General features: G+C 45.2%; 1 protein-coding gene and 1 long non-coding RNA gene across 3 annotated transcripts in view; one reads left to right on the forward strand and one right to left on the reverse strand.

The window, feature by feature from the left end:
• BOD1L1 (biorientation of chromosomes in cell division 1 like 1) overlaps positions 1–15,162 on the reverse strand; it is a 55,725-nt gene extending 40,563 nt beyond the window's left edge. For both annotated transcript variants that reach the window (XM_061420839.1, XM_061420840.1), the window contains exons 1-5: positions 14,815–15,162; positions 8,619–8,743; positions 3,649–3,839; positions 2,551–3,165; positions 1,828–1,977 (exon numbers count right to left, since the gene is read on the reverse strand). In XM_061420839.1, coding sequence (XP_061276823.1) covers positions 1,828–1,977; positions 2,551–3,165; positions 3,649–3,839; positions 8,619–8,743; positions 14,815–15,051 — 1,318 coding nt within the window. In that variant the 5' untranslated portion in view covers positions 15,052–15,162. The remainder of the gene's footprint in view (positions 1–1,827; positions 1,978–2,550; positions 3,166–3,648; positions 3,840–8,618; positions 8,744–14,814) is intronic.
• LOC133249862 (uncharacterized) lies at positions 15,163–17,819 on the forward strand. Its single transcript, XR_009737136.1, has 2 exons — positions 15,163–15,262; positions 15,574–17,819. It is a non-coding gene; the product is annotated as an uncharacterized LOC133249862 (long non-coding RNA).
• The last annotated feature ends 7,990 nt before the right edge of the window (positions 17,820–25,809 follow it).

Genomic DNA, 25,809 nt, shown 5'->3' on the forward strand with positions numbered 1-25,809 from the left:
ATCAAGTGGCAAAAGCTGTATCAAAGTAGTTTAAGGGTATTTGTAGGTCCAACAGGAGAAATATCAGTATGTGAAAATTCAGAAAATTTTAAAGGCTATCATTCATATCTTTATTTATTTAAATTTTTTTTTTGTTTGCTTCTTTGGCTGTGCCGCATGGCATGCAGAATTTCTCAGGGCAGGGATCAAACTCATGCCCCCTGAACAGGAAGGGCAGAGTCTTAACCAATGGACCACCAGGGACATCCTCCTGATTCACATGCTGTTTCTTTCTTTCAGCTTCTCACATATCAAAAAGAAAAATTAGACCTTAAGAGTTACTTATGTTTCCTGGACAAATGGTTAATCCTCATTTGTATATCAACAGACTTGGCATGCATACTTTACCAGTATCAAGTTGAACAAATTCCCTTCAAGCCACACTTTAAATTTGAGATTTTAGTGACCATTTATGGTCTTTCGTTTATGGAAGGGGCAAGAACCAATAACTGGCCCTACAGCAAGTATACAGTAAAACCCCTCTGCCCTAGGAAGGGAGAAAAGTTCCCCATGCACAGCAAGAAGCAGTGAGTGCTACTAAGTATTGCTTTGTACTCTCAAAAGAGCAGTTTTCTTACTTTGGATCCCATACACAGAAAATCTAGCCCTGTCCAGGAAAAACCTTGAAAAGATCCAATACAGCATCTAGAAATAAGATTTCCGTTTGGTCAGAGAAAGTGGAATGTTCACAGGATAAGAGCATTCTTCTCCCATCGGTACTCAGAAATGACCTCATGAGGATAATTATGAAGAGTGAGAAGTGCTACCCTTGCATTTTGGAGGCTGCTAATTCCGTTTTTCAAATGGATACTAAGAAAATAATGAAAAATGGGAGCAACTGAAAAATATTAATACATCTACAGCATTAAAACTTTCTACTTTTTTCTTGCCTGTGATTTTCTCTACAGATATTCTAATTCAAGTATGTGTTAAGTCGCTTCAGTTGTGTCCGACTCTGTGCAACCCCATGGACTGTAGCCCACCAGGCTCCTCTGTCCATGGGATTCTCCAGGCAAGAATACTGGAGTGGGTTACTATGCCCTCCTCCAGGGGATCTTCCTGATCCAAGGATTGAACCCATGTCTCTTACGTCTCCTGCATTGGCAGGTGGGTTCAATCCAAGAGTCAGTGGCAAATTTACCAGATGCTATCTGCAGGCAATTGCAAATAATGTTCAACATTTTTGACTTTTCAAAAAATCATAAAAAATATTTAATCACATGTTAAAGAGCAATGTAAGGTATTAGTTAGAAGCCCGGACTGGGTTTGAAATGGTGCTGTGCTCACTAGCTACGTGACTCCTGGTGACAGACTATATAGCCTACTGCCTCTTCCCTTGGCTGATTTTAATGTGTCCCTTAGCTGAAAGAAACCATAACCATGAGTTTAATAGCTTTCAATGAGTCCTTCTAGTGAATTACCAAACCTGAGAGTGGTCTTGGGATCTTGAATTTGCAATTGGTCCCAGAAATGAGGGCAGTCTTGTGGACTGTCCCTCCAAACACTACCAAAACATGGCATGTTCAAACACGATCTCATCCAAGTCTTCTAAGAATCCTAGGGAGTGGAGGTAAGAGAAGGAGAACCTAGGCTTGTTGAGGTTTAGTAACTTACCAAGCTCACTCAGATAGACAGTCTTGGAGCTGGGACTCAGAAACAAATCTTCCAACTAAGAGTCCCAAGCTCCTGCCACGGCGCCACACTGCCTTTCACGACACAGCCATCTGAACTTACAAACACTGCTCAACAGGAAGCTTCCCAGAGGCTTTACTAAGTAAAATGCTTTACCATCTGATGTAATCTCTCCTTCTTCCATGCTCTCAGACATCACAGCCTCCTCCTCAGTGTCTTCTTCAAAAGATGAAAGGTCACTGGTGTGGACGGAGCTAACTGTGATGTCTGTAAGTCCATCCACATCAGAATCTATCATAGAGATATCTACAAGAAAATGAAACATAGAAAACAAATCATCTTGTGGTAAGAACAAAAACAGCACCCGATTCCTAAATTACATTAACATTTTTCTGCTTTAACTGCTCAAAGAACTTCAACTTCAGAAATAATCTCTCACCATTAGTAACCAATATCAAATAAGGTAGAGCTATTTTCAGCAAACAGAAAGCACGGTTAGCCTATAAAATGAATAAAACTGATAATCCATGATGTGAATGATATATAAAAAGCAAATCTTATGTAAATGAATTATTCACTAGTATTTTAAAGATTAGGATATACAACAATTAACTGGCTTGGAATAATGTACGTGAATAAATTATGAGTTAAATTTATAAGGCTTAGAGTGTCTCTGTTCATTTGCATTATCAACTGGCACATGAGAATGAAAGGAAATATACAAATGCTTAATGCTCATCTTTTAGCAAAAAAAATATGAGTTTTCAGGATTTTAAAACACAAGTAGCAAATATAGTTATAAAACTTTGAAGGCAAGTGTGATGTGCCCTCAAGGACACTGTGTTCTTTAAACTGTTGTAGACTTTTCCAAGTTTTTACCTTCTTTTGTTCCTTCACTGGTTTTAGCTTTACTATTGGTTTTTTCCGAAGGAAGTTTTGAACATTCTACTTCTTTATCCTTTGCTTGTTTTTCATCTTTTACTCTTTGTACATCTTCGCTCCTTTTTGAGTGATCAGTTTTCTTTTCAGTCTTTTCCTTCTTCTCTTTCTTTCTTTCTGCCTTTTCACTGCTGTCTGGCTTCTTTTCACCTTTATCTGCTGATTTGCTTTTTTGGTCACTGCTTTCTTGTTGAGCATCCTTATTTAGCAGAACTGAACTAGTACTTTCTCTTGCGTGATTCTTCATTTCTTCAGCTGGACAAGGGGGATCACTAAGTTCTTCAGAGCGAGGGGCAGCTTCCTGCCCTTCCCCTGCAGAGTCGGCTGTAGGTTTTTCTTTATCAGCTGTGTCCTCTGAAGTCCTCTCTTTCTCAGCACTAGTGTCAGTGCTTGCCTGAGACGGGGTTTTTTTGGACATTCTCTCACTGGTCTTGGCATTCGACGTCTCTGTTGAAGCCCTGGCAGCACTAGCTTCTTGGTTGAGAGAAGTGATGGTTTCCAAGATGGACATGGCATCACTGGCCACGTTTGCACTGGGCCCGGGGGCAGGGACACCTTGGAGGGAAAGACATGTTTTAGAATAAATTTGTGCAGAAGGTAAAGCCCTCTGCAGACTCAAAGCCGCCTGCCACTGTCAGTGTTACGTGACACACGCACATACACTTTCAGTCTTTCAGGCACTGGTGCTGAGACTCAACACACTCTAAATTCTCTACCTCTGTAACACAGACCCAGGCATTATGCAAACGTGAGAACAGTCTAGTTCCCAGAAAAAGAATATGTTCTCTAATTACTGTAATTATTGCCTCTACTGAAACACACACACACCCATCCACTACATTATTAAAGTAACTATTATTTAAAAAAAAAAACAAAAAACTGTTATGCCAGTTCAAGAATCTGGGTGATAATTAAAATAACTACAATTTCATGAGAGTGGCCAAAAAGAGAAATATTTTAATGAACTAAATACCCCTAACTTGGTAATCAGCGTAAGAAGAAAAGCAACGGGACTGACCAAGAATGAAAGCAAAGCACCTTGTGTGATGGTGGAGGAGTCTGGTTTCTCATCCTCAGGGGCTGTACTGCCGCTCGTGTCCTCCTTATGACTGAGCGTGGCCAGAAACTCGTGCACAGCTTTCTCCACCTGAGGTCTGAATGTGTGGTTGATCTTCGGATCCACAACCTGAGAAATAATTCGGTCAATACCAGACTCCAACATTCCTGATCTGAAACACAGGATAATTTACAGAAAGGTGAAAAACAAAAACAAAATGTAATGTAGTATTAAACAAACTCCTTTTAAGTAAAGCTGTATCAATTACATATATGTTCTTCAACTGCCCCCTCTCCACTCTCCTTGGGTTACAAGAAAAATACACAATAGAAAATAAGTTTCACACTACAGTGGCATTTAACAAAGGATACTGCAAAAAAAAAAACTACATAAAATATGTCACATCTCCACTGTGTCACCAGTGGAGATACTAAAGCAGACAGAACAACAGCAAAACAAAATACCTTTAGAACTAGACAGAGCACGTTATCTAAAGGCCAGGCTTGTAGGTGACGCTTATCTTACCTCAATCCTGCCCATGGCAGACAGGGATAAATGACCATTAAAGCAGAATTCTGGGTACGAAATAAACCTATAGATTCTACAACTTTTTTTTTAAACAGAAAGATATAAGTCTGTTGTAAGTATTAGTGTGCCCACGAACACTGAAGAATGCACACAAAGTGCAATTTCCCCAAACTTACAAAAAAGAAAAAAAAAGGAAAACTTTAGAAGAACAAAAACAAAGCTTAAAACTTTTGGCCATCTTATTATCTTCTTGCTTTAAAGACTAAATGATTTATTCATTCTACAATCACGTTCTAAGTGCCTTATACACAACAGGCACCACACTAGCTACTGAGCCACTGCAAATCACACCTGGTCTCTGTTCTGCTGGGGGTGAGAGACACAAAATACAACGTGACAGCTGCTAGGACATACAATGCACTATGAGAAAAGAATATTATCATTATTAGCCATCCCTGAGATGATTTGCGAATGCTTTACAAAGGAGAAGACATTTAACCTGAGTCCTGATTTCCAGAGAAGAGAAGGGAACAAAGTGTTCAAAGAAATATCACACATAAGAGACAGAGGAGCAAAGGGCCAACAAAGCCTGAAACACGAAGAAAACCACAGAGGCCTCTGAACAAAATAGGAGGACATGCATTTATTTGAAGAATCGCACTTCAACCTTGTTTCTTTCTAACAGAGAACCTGAGCAGTCACAGTTCCCTGGACAGTGTTGGGACAGCAGTTTGAGGCCTCTGGCTGTCCCTGCACAGGGCTGAGGTGTCTCTCTCTACGCCCTGCAGGGCTATGTCTGAGTGCCGTGCTGTCTGGAGTGGAGGATGGATGCGATTTGCCTTTCCCGAGGCACCTCGAAGCCCTGAGATACTACAATTCCATTTATGTGGGCCATAGAGAAAAATGAGACACCACTGCACAAAGTAGGTAACCTGCTTTCTAAAGTTCTAAGACTATTAAAAAAAAAAAAAAGCTAATCCTCTGAACACTGTTACATCTTGGAGGTGTCTTTAAAATGTGGCAGGTGGAAAAGAGGCGAGGACAAGTCATCTGAAAAACGTTCTAAGGTGCAAGCACAAAGGCACGAAATGAAACACACCCTTCAGGTGGCTGCCTCAGTCTCTTTCCCTGAGGCCCACACGCCGGCCTCCGTGTACTTAGGTCCTCGCTCTCTCAGAGGCCCGCTCTGATCTCAGAAACGGAGGCCCACGCTAACAAGCACACTGTTCCTCGTGGGTTCATTCCAGTGACGTGTGGGTGCAGCCGGGGCTGCCTCACCAGAGGAGGGGAGAGGTCATAGCTCCAGGTTCAAGGGCAAAGCCAAAATGCCAGCAGCTGGCACTGTCTTGGTTAAAGCTACCTTCTTGTCTTCCTTTAAACACTGTACAGTTCAGGTCATCACTTCTGAGCTCCCTTGCATTTTAAGGTTCTGTTGTACAAATGAATGCATAAACAGAGTAAAACTTTTTTTAAACTACTGAGCTGGCAGATTGGTTACTGAACCATGCAAAATTGCAGATATTGAACTATCTTGTCTTATGAAAATGGCAATTGTAAACAGTTCAATCTGAGTCAAGTGAGTATTTCTCAAAGTATATGCAAAAAAACAATCTGAAATTGTATTTACAGGCGCAAATACGTTCCTATACCATTGGTAGTTGTCGTCATTTAGTTGTTAAATCGCGTCTGACTCTGTTGCAATCCCATGAACTGTAGACGCCATGCTCCTCTGTCCATGGGATTTCCTGGGAGGAATACTGAAGTGGGTTGCCATTTCCTTCTCAAGGGGATCTTCCTGACCCAGGGATCAAACCCACATCTCCTGCACTGGCAGGCGGATTCTTACACACTGAGCCACCAGGGAGGCCCTATACCATTAGTTAGACACAACTAAAAGTTACTCTTTCTTTAGAGTAACTTAGAAATGTTATTTAAGAGACATAAGTTTACTAATGTAATTTAAATGAAAGAACAGTTCAATTAAAAATAAGTAAAGTAGCTAGAAGAAAATGTCCAGATGTCCCAGTAAGAGCAATGCCTAAACTACCCAAGAGATGACAATTGGCCCGCTCTAGTCCACAGAGGAGGGTCCTCGTCACCCACAGGCAGACTGCTCTAGTGTTAACTGCCGACAGTCACAAGCACCCCCTACTGCAGCGTCCAGCAATCCCTCACCAAACAAGGTTCTGTGAAAACGTCATATGTTGGTACAACAATTTTAAGTGCTTGATTTTACATGGGCAAGACTGAGTTTAGCTCTCTTTAAAGAACAGAACAAATGACCGCTTCCCGGCTGTAAAGGTTTTGCCTGCCAAGAAGTCAATTTCAAGAAATGTGCCTTCCATTTAGTCTCTTAACATATGAAGAAAAAGACAAAAAGAATCTAAGACCCTCCCCTTTCCAAACACGCTTTTAAAACAATGTTATTCTTTGTGAAAAAGGAGGCAGCTATGCACACTGTTGCGGGCTGGTGCTCTGTAACTGTGGGTAATGTCTGTAAGCCTCCTGCCCCCACCCCCCAACCCGGCCTACCCTTGGCCCCCGACCGACCCCTAGCCTCCAACTTGACCCCTAGCGCTCTACCCCCTATTTTGGTTACTGTTCTCCTGAAGGTCTGGAAATGAGGAAGCCCCTAGGCCTGCTGCCCAACAGGAAAGGCCTTGACTTCTCCCCAGAAGCTATCAGATGCAGCCCTCTAATGGCATCTTGTGATCTCACCTGGACTCTTTCACAGGTTCCTGAATATCTTTTAAAATGTAGACAACAAACCTACTGTCAAATTTCCCTCTTCCCTTCTCTTATTTTCTAGGACACGCAGTCTGAGCCCCAGGTTCCTGGTTTCTAGGATTACCTGCGGCTAAATGGGTCTTTGAATCAGAGTGTAAAGTTTTATTTGTGGGGCTTCCTGTGGGTGAACTATCAAGGGAGCAATACACTAGGTAGGTTTGCAAGGTTCCTGAGGGACAAGAGGGAATTGAGGGGCAACAGCTATAAATTATGCTTCCTGGTGGCTCAGGCGGTAAAGATCCGCCTGGAATGCAGAAGATCTGGGTTTGATCCCTGGGTTGGGAAGATCCCCTGGAGGAGGGCATGGCAACCCACTCCAGCATTCTTGCCTAGAGAATCCCCATGGACAGAGGAGCCTGGCAGGCTACAGTCCATGAAGTCGCGAAGAGTCAGACACGACTGAGGGACTAAGCACCCAGCACACAGCTATAAATCAGATTTGTTTACCTGTTTAAAAAGCCACATTTCGTCCCAGTAGATGAACTTGGACATAAATATTTGTCAAGGCAGGAAGAATAAAGCATTTTTAAAATAAAGTGGTCAGCTTTTCTAGGGTGTGAGGCAGGGAGAGAGGGTTCAAGTCTTCTAATCTTGGTGAATACTTATATTCATGAACAATATTGTAAATCTGCTCTTTGGGGGAACAAATATGATCTTTTTAGGGCCATCTAAACATTCCGGCTTTTCTCACTCTCTTCGTGTTTGCCAAGAAAAGGACCCTGACAGGCCCAAATGCACCACCACTCCCTTTCTGGTTATATTGTCACTAAAACCCACAAGCAAAATCACAGTTAAATTAAAAACAAAAACAAAACAAACACAAACCAGGAGAGCCCCTGGTGGCCCAGGGGTTAGGACGCAGCACTTTCACTGCTAGGGCCAGGCTTAACTGCTGACCAGGGAGCTAAGATCCGACAGACTGCTAGGGCCAGGCCTAACTGCTGACCGGGGAGCTAAGACCTGACAGACTGCTAGGGCCAGGCTTAACTGCTGACTGGGGAGCTAAGACCTGACAGCCACACTCAGCCGGGAAAAAGAAAAGGAAAAAAGCAAGCAGTTGTATCAGAACATAGAAGACATGGTCTCAAATCAGGAGAAAATGCTTCAATTTCAGTCATCTTTAATGTCTTTATTTGTAAACCAGGAATAATAAAGCCTACTCTCTCAGGGTCAAAAAGTAACTGTAAACGTAACCGTATGTGACACACTAACCAATCTGGCATTTGCCATCTATTCATGGCAGATCTAGAGGGCTTTTTTTTTGAAGTCACATAGTCATTCCTTTCACTCCAGTGTTCTTGCCTGGAGAATCCCAGGAACAGAGGAGCCTAGTGGGCTACTGTCTACGGGGTCACACAGAGTCGGACACGACTGAATCGACTTAGCAGCAGCAGCAGTCATTCCTTCAATATTTCCAAAGGTCTATGGGAACAATCAGACTGTCAAATTTATGAGGGAAATGTGAAGCAATTTAGAGTCTACTCTAAAATTACACTGTATCATTGTATGAAGTAGCCACACCAGACCTGACAAAATCATCACAAGGTGAACAAACTTCTGCAAATGTCTCTGCTTTCAGGCAAGGCACACTGGGACAGTCTCAAACCTTCCTAGGAATGCTGCAATTCTGACTTACTTGAGCACTTGCTGTCGAATATTGTTTCTAAGCTGGTTCTTGTTGAGGTGGGGACTCCATGTATGAGTTGCTAAGTGGTTTGCAACAAAGTTGTCAACACGCTGTCTCAGATTCTGATAGGCAGGCTAGAGAGGAAGAAAGAGATATCAATGTTAAAAACCTCACTGCTACACAATATCAACCCTAATATCCATAGTCTCAGGAATCCTTGTATCTTTAGCAGTGTTAACATTTCTTAGGGCATCAATATGGCAACAAAGTTTCATAGTTTGACAACCCTGTATTATCCTCCTGCTTCAGGATAATACAAGACTCATTCAAATACCATTTATCTAAAACAAAATGTTTATACATGAATACAAAGACAGATATACCTAATTATACACAAGGGACTAGAACATAAGAAGTGTTACTTTTAGATGATTTGAAGGGAAGAAATGGAGAAGAGCAGACAGGAAATGAGCCTTCATTGAGAATGCTGCTGCTAAGTCATGTCAGTCATGTCCGACTGTGCGACCCCATAGACGGCAGCCCACCAGGCTCCCCTGTGCCTGGGATTCTCCAGGCAAGAACACTGGAGTGGGTTGCCATTTCCTTGTCCAATGCATGAAAGTGAAAAGTGAAAGTGAAGTCGCTCAGTCGTGTCCGACTCTTAGTGACCCCATGGACTTCAGCCTACCAGGCTCCTCCGTCCATGGGATTTTCCAGGCAAGAGTACTGGAGTGGGTTGCCATTGACTACGGCATCCCAGTTAGACCTTCAAAGTTTCACAACACAGCTGGGACGAGGAAAGGTGGGCCGCACAGATACAGCCAGCAATGTAAGAGTAGGTGGATGAGAAAACGCGGAGTCAGGAGCACTGGGGAGCCCCCATGCCATTAAATCCAATTTTGTTGGAGGAGAGAAAACAAAAACAGAGAGATGAGATTGGAAACATAATGTGGAACCAGGATTTGGAAGAATTTGGGGACCCATATACGACGCCTGGAATTATGGGAGAGAGAATGTGAACCCACAGCACATATGAGCATCGTGATACGTGAAGCTGACCCGATATTCCTATGGTGAGAGAGTAAGAAAGAAAAGAAAGTGAAGTCGCTCAGTTGTTATCCGATTCTTTGTGACCCCATGGATGTAGCCTATCAGGCTCCTCAGTCTATAGAATTTTCCAGGCAAGAGTACTGGGGTGGGTTGCCATCTCCTTCTCCACAGGATGTCCCCAACCCAGGGATCGAATCCGGGTCTCCCGCATGCGGGCAGACGCTTTACTGTCTGAACCACCAGGGAAGTCTGAGACAGTAAACAGACTCAAAATATTCGCAGGAAAGCATGCAATAACTAGAAGAATGAAAATCTGTAGTGGAGTGGCAAAAATGGGCTGAAAGGCATGGATCCAAGAGAAACTAGGAAGGGACAACTGCTGGAACCAGGTGTTACATTAAATATAAGGCACTGGTTCCTAACTGGAAGCAATTCTGCCTCCCCCTACTCTGCGCCCACCCAGGTAACCTCTGGCAATGCCCGGAGACATCTCTGATTGTCACTGCTGAGGGGAGTTGCTAGTGGCATCCTACCAGGTACAGGACAGTCCCCCCAACAAAGGACTATCCAGCCCAAAATGTCAGCTGTGCTCAAGCTGAGCACTACTGATACACAGGAAGCAGGAGAGAGGACCCACGTTAACAGGCCACTTCTATGCTGCCTGGAAGGACTGTCTGACTGCATGCTTCCTTTCTTCAAGCTGTCCCCACCATGCATGTTCTTTACATCTTTTATGTGACTTTTAATGTAGATGAGTCTGAGTATTCCCGAATGATTTTAAGCAAAACCGTACAACCTCCGTTTCTGCTGTTTGCTCCCTTACCCCTCAAAGTTTATTCTCCAGTCACAAGTTCTCATGATTTTATTCGTGCACACCTACGACTCCTTCTCCCTGTCCATCTGGCAAACTTCTCACCTTCAGAGCTCACCTAACCCCTAAAGTCATCCTGACACCCAAAGGTAGGCTTGCACAGCCCTTCTCCCGTGTACCAACTGTCTCTGATACACACTATCATTCGAGTAATTCTTGTGTTGTATTTTGGGGGGGTGCATATTTATTTCTTTACTGAAGTGTAAGTGTTCTCTCACTCTTTTAGTCTTTGTTTTCACACACCTTTTCACACTGCTAGGCAGATAACCAATTAAAAAGTAGTTATCAGATGAGATGACTGGTTAACTATCTAGGTAATGGAGATGAGAAAGATTTTATCCCTCTGTGACACCCCTTCACCCCTTCCGATTACCAGAATTTTGCTAATACCTATGTTCTATCCTCTATTCTATACCTATATTTAGTTGGGAACGATTGAAGGCAAAAGGAGAAGGGGGTGGCAGAGGATAAGATAGTTAGATAGCATCACCAACTCAATGGACATGAATTTGAGCAAACTCCAGGAGATAGCGGAGGACAGGGAAGCCTGGTGAGCTGCAATCCATGGGGTTGCAAAGAGTTGGACACAACTTAAGTGACTGAACAACAAATATTCCATCCAACCAAAACGTCTCATGATCATTTCTGATGTTCCTCTCCATTTATCCAAAATTCATATGAACAAAACTAATTTTCTCCCCAATGATTGTAAAACATAATTATTTTTCCCAATATTCCCAAACCTCAGAAACATTAGGCTCAAATGTCACAATGTATCTAGCACTCTGCTGCTGCTGCTGCTGCTGCTGCTTCGTCGCTTCAGTCGTGTCTGACTCTGTGCGACCCCAGAGACAACAGCCCACCAAGGCTTCCCCGTCCCTGGGATTCTCCAGGCAAGAACACTGGAGTGGGTTGCCATTTCCTTGTCCAATGCATGAAAGTGAAAAGTGAAAGTGAAGTTGCTCAGTCATGTCTGACTCTTAGCGACCCCATGGACTTCAGCCCACCAGGCTCCCCCGTCCCTGGGATTCTCCAGGCAAGAACACTGGAGTGGGTTGCCATTTCCTTCTCGAAGGCATGAAAGTGAAAAGTGAAAGTGAAGTTGCTCAGTCATGTCTGACTCTTAGCGACCCCATGGACTGCAGCCTACCAGGCTCCTCCGTCCATGGGATTTTCCAGGCAAGAGTACTGGAGTGGGGTGCCATTGTCTTCTCCATTAGCACTCTACTTGCCCATAAAACAACCTTCAATTTGAACTATAAAAGTTAAATCCCTTGGTTTCTAAGTTCTCGTTTAGGTAAAAAAGCCTAGTGACTGCGATAATATTTTGGGCTCCATTACTCTTCTGGGAAGAGCTATGTCCTTTTCCCAGTGCTCCTGGCCAAAAGCCTTCACATCATGACTCCTTCTCTTCCACCCCTCACCCGAACCCGCAGGAAATCCCGCCGGCATTAGCCTCAGAATGCAGCCAGAAGCTGAGCACCTCCCATCCCCTCCACTGCTACCACTCGTGTCCGGAGCCTTCTCCTCCCCTGCCTAGGTCACAGTTGCGGACTGGCCTGCATCTAGTCCCCCCTTGCTGCCTGAAGTCTGTTTTCCACAGTGCAGAGAGCGCCCATCTTCTCAGGTTAAGGGGACCATGTCGTTCACTGTCCAAACCACATCACGATGAAGTAAGGGGGGACTGTGAATGACTCCACGAGGTCAAGCCGTCTGAGGTGGAAGCAGATCGCATCCCTCTTCTGCTCTAACACCTGCCAGGGGCTTCTCAGCTCCAGTGAGCGCCAAACTCACCAGGGCTCCAGCAGCTCTGTAAAGGGAGGGTGGTAGGGGGCTCCTACCTCAGCTCCTAGCCCTTTCTCCCTCAGCAGGTTCTGCCTTAGGCCTCCTGCACTTGCTGTGCTCCCCAGTTGGCATGCTCAGCCCCCCACAGCTGGCGAGCTCCTTCAGCGATGGCTCAAATGTCATCTCATTCAATCTTCCCTGAATAACTTACGCAAAACACACCACCAACCCTTTCCACCTTCATCCTGCTTTCTCTCTCCCACAGAACCTCTCACGAGTGAGATTTACTTTCTCTGATGGGCTTCGAGCTTCACATCAGCAGGGACTTTCTGTTCACTGCTGTGTCCCTGGTACCTAAAACAATGCCTGGTGTGTAAGTATTTGTTGGGTGAATAAACTTACATTATTTCTGTCTCTGATTTTTCTTTTAAATCTGAAAAGAGACAATAATTATGGCAACGAGGAGCCATTTCCAGCCGAGGAAGTATCCAAAAATTGGCCTTTACGGTCTGGAGTGAAAGGGGCCACAGTCACTTGGTCAGGGAGCACCCTGCCGAGTCCCTAGAGGTGAGCCTGCCTTGATTTTTCCTCCTCACGTGCTACTTGGTGCACAGGGGTCGGAATGGCTTTGAAGCCTGGCTCCCGGATCTGGAGACCACAGCAGAGGAGCCCCAGCATTAGCCGGATCTTGGGCTGCATGTTCATGTGAACCTGTGTACCTGTCCTAGTTATCATCAGATTGTCAAACCAACGGTGCTTCCTTCTTTCGCCCCAAGAAATCTTTTAGGAGTCTACTTTGAGAGGCTCTGGCAGGAACATTACAGGCACAACAACAATATTCGGAGGGAATGTGGATGCAGAAAAAGTTGAGCCTTAAATAGTATAGCTCCCCACCCCCAACTGCTGGTGTATTTGAATTTTCATCTGCATACACAAATGATGACACATGGATTTGTAGGTTTCTAAGGACAGCAAAGTGAAATCCCTACTTGCCAAAAAAAAAAAAAACAGCTTTACTTTTTGATAGTTGGGTAACATTTACTTCCCCATGTCCTGTGGAAAAAAAAAAAGTATGGAAGGAAGGGAGAGAGGGAGGAAGAAAGTCAACTGGCATCACTGTCAAACAGGCTTGTGCATATTCCCTAAAATGAAGTGAGCAAACTACATACTACCTACATAAATAAATATCCCCAAGAAAACTGAATTTCATGTGGTTCAGAAACTCCAACACCCCCAAAAGGCACATTCTATTTCTGGTCTACAAGGTGGGCCAGAGTTCTTAAAAGGGAAGATGTCCCCAGACTGTCAGAAAGGTTTCCCCAGAGGAGACAAGGGAATGGTGTGTGCTTCACCTCAAAGCCCTTTCCTCAAAGAAACAAGCTTCTTTAGAAGAGCTGAACATGCTATGGAAAAACCCTGACCCCACTGAAACTCTGAACCAATGAACCAAACCAGATCTCAGTTAAAAAAAAAGTTTTCCCCCAACTGTTTCCAACCAAAGCTTCCTGCTTCACTTGCTTCTAGACCTACTAGGTTTCCATCCATCTACTAAATGCACCTTCCCGTTTTCTCTACTCAGCCTTTGCAGAACCACCCAAGTTGACCCGCTCCTGCCAACCCCTCTTCACTTTGACACTTGGTATATACTCCCTTTCCCTTCCCAGCCCCGCTCTTTTTGTACAGGGAACCTTTCCCCATATACCCCGAACTCTCCGAACTCATTCTTCTGTCCTGTCCTTCTTCCATTTCAGTACCTGCCGTCACCTCGCCTCCGTCTTTTCCTCAGTTTCCTCTACCTCTCCCCTCTCACCCCTCCTCCCTTCTCACTTTAGAGACAGGACTTGGCCTGAGCGATTAAATCAGAGTCCCTGGGGGAAACAAAGCCCCATCTCCGTACCTCACCTTTCCATCGACCAGCTCTGCGCCCCTCACCAAGTCCAGCATTGCAACACTGCAAACAATTCGATTCATCACCACTTAGTCCTTTCTCCGAAGGACAAAGACCTGACCCTTACCAGCAATCTTCAAGAGAGACGGCAAAAATAACTTGGGACACGAAGTAAACCGGGGGGCGGAGGTGGGGGGCGGTGAGTGGAAATCACAGGTGAAAGCGCCGTTAGCCTTAGTACAGACGAGTCTCCAAAAGAACAGTAACTTGGTGTGGCTCACCCCTATATTCCCAGCACCTAAGCAGTGCCTGGAACGTAGGAGATGCTTGGCTAGTCTGTTAAGCCAACGAAAGGCTGAGCGAATGAATGAACACAGCGAGCCACGAACAGCGCCGGGCACGAAGCGGCCCCTCAGAGAGGAAGCGGCTGCGCAGGGAACTCCGCGGTGGGGAGGTGGAGCGCTCCAGAGCGGCCCCGGGGCTGGGGACGCCGAGGCAGCCGCCGGCCCACCGACTGATGGCGGGCCACCGATGGCCTGCCCGGCAAGGCGGCGGCCCGCGGGGTCGTCCCCGGTCCCCGCCCGCCCGCAGCTCCCCCGCGCGCCCCGCACCTTGGTGTCCACGTCGGCCAAGCAGTCCCTGCGGAACTGGTCGAAGAGCCCCTGGCTCTTGAGATGGTTCACGATCATGGCCACGAGCTGCGGGTCCCCGGCGCCGGCGCCCGCTCCCCCGGCCCCGCCCGCGCCTGGGCCAGTCCCTGGGCCAGGCGGCGGCGGCGGCGGCTGCGGCTGCGGCGGGGGAGGCGGCGGCGCGGGAGGAGGTGGCTGTGGCTGCGGGTTGGTGGCCATGGCGGCCTGGGCCCGGAGAGGAGCGCGGTGAGCCCCGGGCGGGCGGCGCTCCTAGGAGGCGGCGCTGCACGGGTCCGGCCGCCTGAGGGAAGCCAACGGGATGTTGTTACGGAACCAACGGATCCAGAGCGACCCCGGAAGTGAAAGGGAACTCCGGTGGGGGAGGAAGGAGGAAGGAGGGTCGGGGGAAGCGGTGACAATGGCAACAGAGGTGCGTCTACGGCGGCCGCGAGGGGCCAGTTCCGGTCTTCGCGGGGCGCGGGCACCCTCGCCAGGCTGGGCTGCGTGGGAGGCGGCGGCCTGAAGCCCGGCTTCTCCGGCAGCGAGCAGCGGGCGGCCGCCTGGGGCCTAGGTCTGGAGTCCTGGGCGGTCGGGCGTTCGACTGGCGCAACGCCCCGGGGCCCGAGGGCCGATTGGGCGCCGGCACGCGGGGCCGGGCCGGCCAGGGGCGGGGAGCGAAACCTAGGACGGGTTCCAATCGCGGTGGCTTTCAGGCCTGACGCTCTTGTTCCTGTTTTCCAGAGCGGTTGAGATCCGTAGACATTCCCGTGCAAACGCGTGGGTAGAACTGCTTACTCTTAACTCTCCCAGACCTCCTCGTTCTCAGCCTGTGACCTCCCAGCTGCCCGCCCCATCCCCTTTTTCCCTGGAGCATCCTCCGTTGGGTCTGTGGCCAAGAAACCGATCCCTCCAGCGCCTCCCTGCTACGCGGGAAGACAGACCCCTTCCCCCCCGGGTGTTACTTTTGATTAGTTTGATCATTTGGTAATGCTTATAAAGCACGCTCGCTAGGTGCCAGGCGTGGCATTTACTTTAGATGCATGAATTCACCCAGTCTTCGGAACAGCGGTAAACTAGCTCTCAGTTCTGTTCAGTCGCTCAGTCGTGTCCGACTCTTTGTGACCCCATGGACCGCAGCACGCCAGGCCTCCCTGTCCATCATCAACTCCCGGAGTTTACTGAAACTCATGTCCATCAAGTCGGTGATGCCATCTAACCATCTCATCCACTGTCGTCCGCTTCTCCCGCCTTCAATCTTTCCCAGCACCAGGGTCTTTTCAAATGAGTCACTTTTTCTCATCAAAGTGAAAGTGAAGTTGCTCCGTCGTGCCGACTCTTTGCGACCCCATGGACTGTAGCCTACCACGCTCCTCCGTCCACGGGATTTTCCAGGCAAGAGTACTGGAGTGGGTTGCCATTTCCTCCTCATCAAGTGGCCAAAGTATTGGAGTTGCAGCTTCACCATCAGTCCTTCCAATGAACACCCAGGACTGATCTTTAGGATGGACTGGTTGTATCTCCTTGCAGTCCAAGGGACTCTCAAGAGTCTTCTCCAACACCACGGTTCAAAAGCATCAATTCTTCAGCACTCAGCTTTCTTTATAGTCCAATTCTCATATCTATACATGACTACTGGAAAAACCATAGCCTTGACGGACCTTTGTTGACAAAGTAATGTCTCTGCTTTTTAGTATGCTGTCTATGTTGGTCATTACTTTCCTTCCAAGGAGTAAGTGTCTTATACTTTCATGGCTGTAGGCACCATCTGCAGTGATTTTGGAGCCCCCCAAAATAAACTAGCTCTAAACTAGCACGAAACTACTATCACTCATTTGCACATCAGGAAACTGAGATCCGAGAAAGATTAATAGTCCAAGGTTACATAGCAAACCAACTGATTCTGGACTGAGTCTTTTAATCTTTAAAATAATTATTAGTATGTGATGGAGTGCAGAAGGAGAAAAGGACGACAGAGGATGTGATGGTTGGATGGCATCACCGACTCAGTGGATGAGACACATGGGTTTGGATGAACTCCGGGAGTTGGTGATGGACAGGGAGGCCTGGTGTGCTGCGGTTCATGGGGTCGCAAAGAGTCGGACATGACTGAGCGACTGAACTGAAAGCAAAGTGAATATTGCACATGTTTATAATTAGTTGATAAAATGTTAAAGTTATGGGAAAGTACATGTTTTGGTGAAATGGATATTGTTGCTTTTTAAAACCCATAAGTCTATGGATGAATATGTCTTACTGCTAGAATGGGAAGGACTGAGCAACAGTTTTCTTCATATTTCTAGTTTCTGTAGCTGTGTGACCTGAGAAATTGAGTTCATATAAACATGTACTGTACCTGGAAACAAAGTTTTATTATAGCGGTATCACTCAGTTCTTGATCTCAACAAATTAAATTTGATGATCTTTGCGAGCTTTTTCAGTTAGGCCCTATTTCAATTTTGCTGAAAGTCAAGACTTGAAAACCACCCAACTTGCCAAAGGGTTACCTAGTCCTTATTTTGTCCATTTTTTCAGTTTCTGGAAAATATACCAGATAGGCTTTATCAAGACATCAAATGACAAGCAGTTTAAAAAGCAGCAAGCAGTTAAAAAAAACAAACAACAAAAAGTGACATGAAGTGACTGTGAATTAGACACTTTTAAGAAATGAGATGTGTGTGCCTTGTTTAACCTGATAATAGTCAAACTGGGAAATATCTAAACATGGCTCATTTGCATAAGTAGTTCTGGATAAAGTGCTTTTTTTTGGTTACAGGTGGTTCAGTTTTGTTTTTGTCAGAACTTTGCAGCTAATAAAACAGTTCATTAAAATTGAAACTGTCAAATATAGGAAATATTTGTTATTATAACCTAGTAACTGTTTTCATCATCAGACTAGCCAAATCAGCCCCATTGGATTTACTTTCTGTCAGAAACAGTTTGACTTCATTGTTTCAATTCAAATAAAATGTTCATTTTGAGGAGTATAATGAAGACTTGTTGTTTAATGGCTAAGTCTGTCTGACTCTTGTAACCCCATGGACTGTAGCCAGCCAGTCTCCTGTGTCCATGGGATTCTCCAGGCAAGAATACTGGAGTGGGTTGCCATTCTCTTTTCCAGGAGATCTTCCTGACCCAGGGATCAAATCCATATCTCCTGCTTAGCAGGCAGATTCTTTACCCCTGAGCTACCAGGGAAGCCCATACAGAGTATGCTGCTGCTGCTGCTAAGTTGCTTCAGTCGTGTCCGACTCTGTGCGACCCCAGAGACGGCAGCCCACCAGGCTCCCCCGTCCCTGGGATTCTCCAGGCAAGAACACTGGAGTGGGTTGCCATTTCCTTGTCCAGTGCATGAAAGTAAAAAGTGAAAGTGAAGTCGCTCAGTCATGTCCGACTCTTAGCGACCCCATGGACTGCAGCCCACCAGGCTCCTCTGTCTATGGGATTTTCCAGGCAAGAGTACTGGAGTGGGTTGCCATTGCCTTCTCCACATACAGAGTATAGAAAATGCTAAACATTCTATAATATAATAAAGTGAGAATTAACTATAGTTTAAATAGATAATTCACATTTGGTCTTATAAAATGTATGTTAGCTATCTTATTGAGTAACTCACACTTAATCTAAAAGAAATAAGAATATTTGTATTGCACTGGGTACACACATACTGGATACAGTGTAACTTTGAACAATTTTTTAGCCTTGGAAAACATTCTAGTTACATTGGAAAGAATCAGGGTCACTGACTGTACTGTCTTAGCTGTTCCAGCCTGCTTTTCTTTCCACTTGAAGATAGGTCCTAGGGATGAGTACTGTGAATACATGAGGTGGAAGTGGAGTGACATGTAAATCTTAAAAAATAAAGATAAAAAAAAAAAGATTTTAAAAATCTTAAAAAGATCTTAAAATCTTAAAAAAAAAAAGATCATTTCTTACCAATGGCCTTGTTGTTTTGTTCTCTACTCTTACAATTTCTTTAGAAACAGTAATATAATTTTTGATAATAGTGAGGGTGTATGACCTCTTGGTGAGGTCTTCAGAATAATTTGCCATTGCTCTCCTATCCCACTGTATGTATGTCTGAATTCAGAGCATCTCAACTAGAATCAAATCCCTGAGTATGACTGAGCTTTCGTTTGGTTTCCCATGTCTGATGCTCAGGTGACAGTTAAACAGATTTTGCAAACACTTTGGGAAAGAGAGGAACCATGGTGGGTTATTGGGCAGTCCTTTGTATCCTTGGGCACCAGATGGCTGCCTACTATCCAACACCTGTGGTTTCTTCTCTTTTTTACAGTTTAGCCAGCCCCACTACATACCCCTACCCAATCCCCCAAACCCTGTTTCTAGGGGCTAATCCTGGAAAGTCAGACATTGCTTACAGTGGTGATCTCCTAACCCCATGGAGTCTACCTACTTATTCGGCAGACTGGCTTGTTCCCTTGCCCTCACATCCCCAGGCCCCACTCCCAGCTAGGCCCCAGGTCTTGCCTTCTTCCATGATCAAAAGGCCAGTAAATATCATTTCCTAAATGACTTTCCATCAGCTCAAAGTTCAGTTGAAATCTTGAAAGCTTGAGAACTTTCACCTGATCTGGGATGAGCTTCCCAGTGCCGTGGGACAAACAAACTCTCAAATATTGGTCAAATTTTGGGCCATGGAGAGGGGCTGTGAAACGGACTATTTCCTGCCATATCAGTAAACAAGGGTGTCACAGTTGTCAGTGAGTACAGCCCTAAGGGAATTCAGGAAAGAGAAAAAGACCTGCTATGTAACAGTCACCACACTGTAGCCACTCCCTATGGTGAGCCCTGAGGTAAGGAAACTCAGGATGTGAAGACAGGATACTGGTCCCAGACAGGTGAGGTACACATGAAAGGAATGATTTCAGCGAGCCCAGACTCTTGCCTCTACACATACACAGAAAAGCACTAAATTCCTTAACTTGAAATACCTGGTTTTCCTTAATTAGAATATTTTGATGTTCAGACTACCTACCCCTGATTGCAAACTTTCACATAAGCTATCTGCTCCCCCTACCTCCTCAGAACAGTTCCCTCAGGGTCACTTAAGATGCTATCTCCCGGGCGTGAAGCCCTAAAAATTCCCACCAAATAAGACGTAACCCTCAACTTCTAGGTCATGACTAGTTTTTAAGGCAACACCTTTTTCAATGATAACAAAACACATTTTAAGGTGGGATTCAAAACACTCCCATTGATGGTTTTTGTAAGAGGAAGCAGAGAGGATGATATGTATCATTAATATTTGTCTTTCCAGAGTGAACCCTGTGGTCACAGCTAATCTTTTATTTCTGTTGCAGTATATAATACTCAGTGAAGGTGGAGTAACATTAATAGTTGGGAAGAGCATTATCAAGTGTTAATTTGATGGAGAATTCTTTTTTTTTTTTTCTTCTGAAAGAACTTGAATTGTCACGACTTGTGAAACAGGAGGGAAGGAGGCAGGGCACACTCTTTAATAGAATGATATAGCCATAGGACTTGAAAAATCTTGGTTAGAGGGAATTCTCTTGTCCAGCAGTTAAGAATCCCTACTGCAATGAAGGGGGCACATTGATCCCTGGTCAGGCAACTAAGATCCCACATACTGGGGAACAACTGGGTGCCTATGCCACAGCTGGAGAGTCCATGTACCTGCAGTGAAAGATTGGGCATGATGCAATGAGGATCCTGTGTGCTGCAAGTAAGACTTGATCAAGCAAAAAAAAAAAAAAATTGGTTAGAACCAATCAGATCCAGGATGGTGGACTATTCACCTTCCAGTGGGCCATGAGCCAAATCAAATGCCCCTTGTAATACACTGACATAAGCTAAGTGACACATCCACCAGGGCCAGGACAGTTCTGAGACTAACAGCAAAATGCCCCAAAGTGGGTGGTGGCCCAATCTTTGCCTATTCCTCCAAATAATTAGAATAACCCACTCATTAGCCTATGAAATCACCTAGCCTGTAAAAACTAACCACACCATGTTTTGAGGCTGCTCTTACCTTTTGAGATGGCCCAAACTTTGTTTGTGGATTTGTGTGTGTGTGTGTGTTTGGGTGTGTATCTGTGTTCAGTCATTTCTGACTCTTTGCGACCCCGTGGACAGTAGCCCTCCAGGCTCCTTTGTCCATGAAATTTTCCAGGCAAGAATACTGGAGTGGGTTGCCATTTTCTCCTCCAGGGGATCTTCCTGACCTAGGGATTGAACTCGAGTCTCTTGTGTCCCCTGCATCTGACAGGTGGACTCTTTACCACTCACACCACCTGGGAAGTCTGTGGAGTGTGTGTCTCTCTAAATAAATCCACGTCTTACCTGTCACTTTGTCTCTGACTGAATCCTCTGCAACAAGACACCAGGAACCTCAAATTCACCAGAAACACTTGGAAGTGAGAGTGGCACAGGTGGATGGCGAGGTGGGGAGGAGGAAGGACAGTTTGGGGGCATCATTCAGCAGAGGTTGGAAAGCCCCTCATTCCCTGCCAGGCTAGGAGTGGCCAGGAGTACCTGGATGAGCTGCAGGATTAAGAGGGCAACTGAGTTCTAGCAGGTGGGAGGACAGGAGATGGGTTTGGGACAGCAAGATAGCAATAATGACAACAAAGAATGAGGATTGGATTACAGAAGCCTCTGGGACTTTGGAGCAGGAAACCCAGAGGAGCAGAAAATTCACGATTTGGGGGTAGAGTGTGAGTGATTTGAGGGAAGAGGGGGAGAGAAGTTTTCTGGTGAAATGGGACATACTGATCACCTTAGTTATTCATACTCGGTGTGGGAGAGTCCTGTATGAATCATCAGGACGGTTAGCAGTGGCTCTCAAACTTTCAGTTCAGTTGCTCAGTCATGTCCAACTCTTTGCGACCCCATGGACTGCAGCATGCCAGGCTTCCCTGTCCATCACCAGCTCCCGGAGCTTACTCAAACTCATGTCCATCAAGTCAAGATGCCATCCAACCATCTCATCCTCTGTCGTCCCCTTCTTCTCCTGCCTTCAATCTTTCCCATCATGAGGCTCTTTTCAAACGAGTCAGTTCTTCACATCAGGTGGCCAAAGTATTGAAGTTTCAGCCTTAGCATCAGTCCTTCCAATGAACATTCAAGACTGATTTCCTTTAGGATTGACTGGTTTGATCTCCTTGCAGTCCAACGGACTCTCAAGAATTTTCTCCAACACCACAGTTCAAACTTTAGTGAGCATTAATGTCTCTCTGGGAGGACTTTTAAAACTGCTGCCCCGACCCTCAGAACCTCACTTTTGATAGGTGTAGGCCAGGGCCTGTTGTTCAGTTGCTAAGTCATGTCCCCATGGACTGCAGCACACCAGGCTTCCCTGTACTTCACTCTCTTGGAGTTTGCTCAAATACATGTCCGATGAGTTGGTGATGCCATCCAACCATCTTACCCTCTGCTGCCCCTTCTTTTTTGCCATCAATCTTTGCCAGCATCAGGGTCTTTTCCAATGAGTCGGCTCCTCACATCAGGCGGTCAAAGTATTGGAGCTTCAGCTTCAGCAACAGTGCTTGCAGTGAATATTCAGTGTTGATTTCCTTAAAGATTGACTGGTTTGATCTCTTCAATAGTTAACAAATGCCCATGGATCACCATTTGAAAAACAAGGAACTAGACTATGTCCCACAGGCCTTTATCTGTTTTACCTGTTTTTAGAAATAAAGTTTTATTTAAACCCCATTCAGTTTGCTCCCCCCCACCCCCCACCCCCCTGACTCCCCCACCCCCACCCCCCACTCCTCCCCCCACCCCCCGCCCCGGCCCATGGTCTGTGTCTGCTTTTGCTGCAAGGCCAGGGCTGAGACAACAACTGCATGGCTTGCAGCACTGAGAAGATTTACCATCTGGCTTTTTATAGAAAAGGTTTGCCAACTCCTGGAATAAAAGGAGGCAGCAAAGGTGTGATTGTGACCCTTCAGAGTTGGGAAGCCTGTATTCAAGAACTTCTGCCTGTCACTAGATAACAAGTTGCTTCTCTGAACAATGGAGATAATGCCTAGTTCACAGGGCTGTTGTATGGCCAAGCCAACTCACACAAATACAAGGACATATATCATTTTGTCACAGGACAGTTCGTCATATGCTGCCCAGATGAAACAGATTATTGAGAATGAGTGGAGAGACTTCCCTGGTGGGCCAGTGGCTAAAACTCTGTGCTCCCAATGCAGGGGGCCTGGGTTCAGTCTTTGGCCAGGGGACTAGACCCCATGTGCTGCAACTAAGATCCAGCACAGCCAATCAGATACTAAATAAATAAATAAAAAGAGCAGGTGGAATTTGGACAAAGAGAGGGGAAATTCTGCATACTGAGGAAGGAGCACGTTAAAGAAAAGTGTCCAAGTTTGCCTTTATTATATGGTACTGGGTGCACATGGAGAAGGCAATGGCACCCCACTCCAGTACTCGTGCCTGGAAAATCCCATGGACAGAGGAGCCTGGTGGGCTGCAGACCATGGGGTCGCTGAGGGTCGGACAGGACTGAGCGACTTCACTTTCACTTTTCCCTTTCATGCATTGGAGAAGGAAATGGCAACCCACTCCAGTGTTCTTGCCTGGAGAATCCCAGGGTAGCCTGGTGGGCCGCCGTCTATGGGGTCGCACAGAGTCGGACACGACTGAAGCGACTTAGCAGCAGCAGCAGGGTGCACAAGATGTGCTCACTAAATGCTCATTGAGTTAGTATCATATATTTATTTCATTTTTGTCAGAAATGTTCTGTGACGTAGCCCAGTCAGTCAGTGCTCAGTTGCTCAGTTGTGTCTGACTCTTTGAGACCCTGTGGACTGTAGCCTGCCAGACTCCTCTGTCCATGAGGGTTTTCCAGGCAAGAATACTGCAGTGGGATCTTTTCGACCCAGGGATCGAATCTGTGTCTCCTATATTGAAAGGCGGATTCTTTACTGCTGAGCGACCAGGGATGGAGCCCATCAATTATCTGAACTGTCTGTGAATGTACAGGCAGATTTGCTACAGCGTGAAGAAACTGCTTATCTCTTTGGGGGAGGAGGTATGGCAGGAATGTGTACGCGCAGGCTCAGTTGCTCGGTCGTGTCTGACTCTTTTCGACCTCAAGGACTGTAGCCCACCAGGCTCCTCTGTCCATGGGATTCTCCAGGCAAGAGTACTGTAGTGGGTTGCCATTTTCTTCTCCATGACAGGTATACTTAGACAAAATTCTAAAATACAAATTTTCTCATCAAGGTTTGGGAAACTCTGAAGGCCATTTGTAGCCCCCTTATGTGATTGTTGACCTTTTTGTCCCATTTTTATTCCATGTTTTCTAGTTTTAATGTGTTTTTGTTTTCAGAAGGTAACATTACTTTTTATGCAGGTAACATTACTTTTTTCGTATTTCTTTGCTTTCAAGATTTAAACTTCTAGCAGCTATAGCAACAAAATATATAAAAGTAAGATTTATTATGAAGTTAAGCAGCCGTTGTCTATTAAAGTTACTGAATTGCTAGCTGTTTTGACAACTGGAATGGCAGTTTATCAAATGGCTTGAAATAAAAGGTACTCCTTTACATGCTTATAAAAATGGAAAGGAATTTTGAATTTAGAAGAGTTAGTCTTCAATATTGTTGTTTTAATTTAAAAAATAGCCTTAAGGGGTTTGTGTGTGCATTTCATGAATATTCTAAATAATAGTTGGCTCCCTGAACACTGAAAGTCACACCTCCTGGAATGAAATTAGAAAAAAGTAGAAATGAAATAAGATCTGTAGAAACGATGTAATATTATCTGAATCACCTAATTCCAATCTAGGTCTTCTGGGTAGAAATTCTGAGAGGAATGAGAAAACAGTGATTATAACCAAGAAATTGTATACCTGAGTGATGAAAGCACTCTACCTCTGAATAAAGAATCTTCTCAGAGGGGAAATGGCTGGAATATCATCTATGAAAGTGACGGATCTAAAGTGTCTAGAACTGACCTTGTTTCTACAGAAAGCACGCATTTGCTAAAGGGTACTCGCCATTGAGATCATCTAATTCATTCCTCTTCTGACTCTGTGATCATTAGACAACCTTTGAGTCAAATTTGGCTTTATATTTAACTTTGCCTCTAGGAAGAAAAATTGCTGATCAGCAAATATAGTAAGCTCTTCACTTGGTGCTTATAACACTTCCCAGGAATATTTTTTTTTTAATTTATTTTTAATTGGAAGATAGTTGCTTTACTATGTTGTGTTGGTTTCTGCCATACAACAAGATGATTCAGCCATAAGTATACACATATTCCCTCCCTCTTGAACCTCTCTCTTAGCTGCCCCATCCCACCTCTCTTGGTTGTCACAGAGCGTGAGGTTGAGCTCCCTGTGTTATATAGCACAGTAGCTGTCTATTTCACACACAGTGATGTTTCAATTCTACTCTCTCGATTCATCCCACCCTCTCCTTCCTCTGCTGTGTCCACAAGTCTGTTCTGTGTGTCTCTGTCTCTCTTCCTGCTCTGTAAACAAGGTTCATCAGTACCGTCTTTCTGGATTCCATATATATGTGTTAATAGATGCATTTGTTTTTCTCTTTCTGACTTACTTCACTCTGAAAAGGCTCTAGGTTCATCCAACTCAGTTCAGCTGACTCATATCTGTCCCTTTCTTTGGCTGAGTAATATTCCGTTGTATATGTGTACCACAACTTCTTTATCCATTCATCTGTTGATTCATGAATGACTTTTATGCATAAAACTCTAAGAGCTTGGTTAATGGTGAAACTATGTGGGATTCAGGTCCATTCTTCGTGTACTGAGAGCCAACTTCTGACCCTGCAGAACAGAAGACAGGACCCCACACTGTGGTGAACAAATTGAGGTGTTGCTGAGGAACTGTTCTGGATGTGCCTGTCTCAGAGGTTACTCAAATTTTCTTGGCTACATTTTAAGTTTAAACTCCACAGGTTCCTTGTAGAAAATGAGGGCAACACAGTTTACTGACAACAGGTAATCATCTAGAAATAAACC

This window comes from Bos javanicus, chromosome 6 (assembly GCF_032452875.1).
Source record: "Bos javanicus breed banteng chromosome 6, ARS-OSU_banteng_1.0, whole genome shotgun sequence".
Taxonomy (NCBI): domain Eukaryota; kingdom Metazoa; phylum Chordata; class Mammalia; order Artiodactyla; family Bovidae; genus Bos; species Bos javanicus.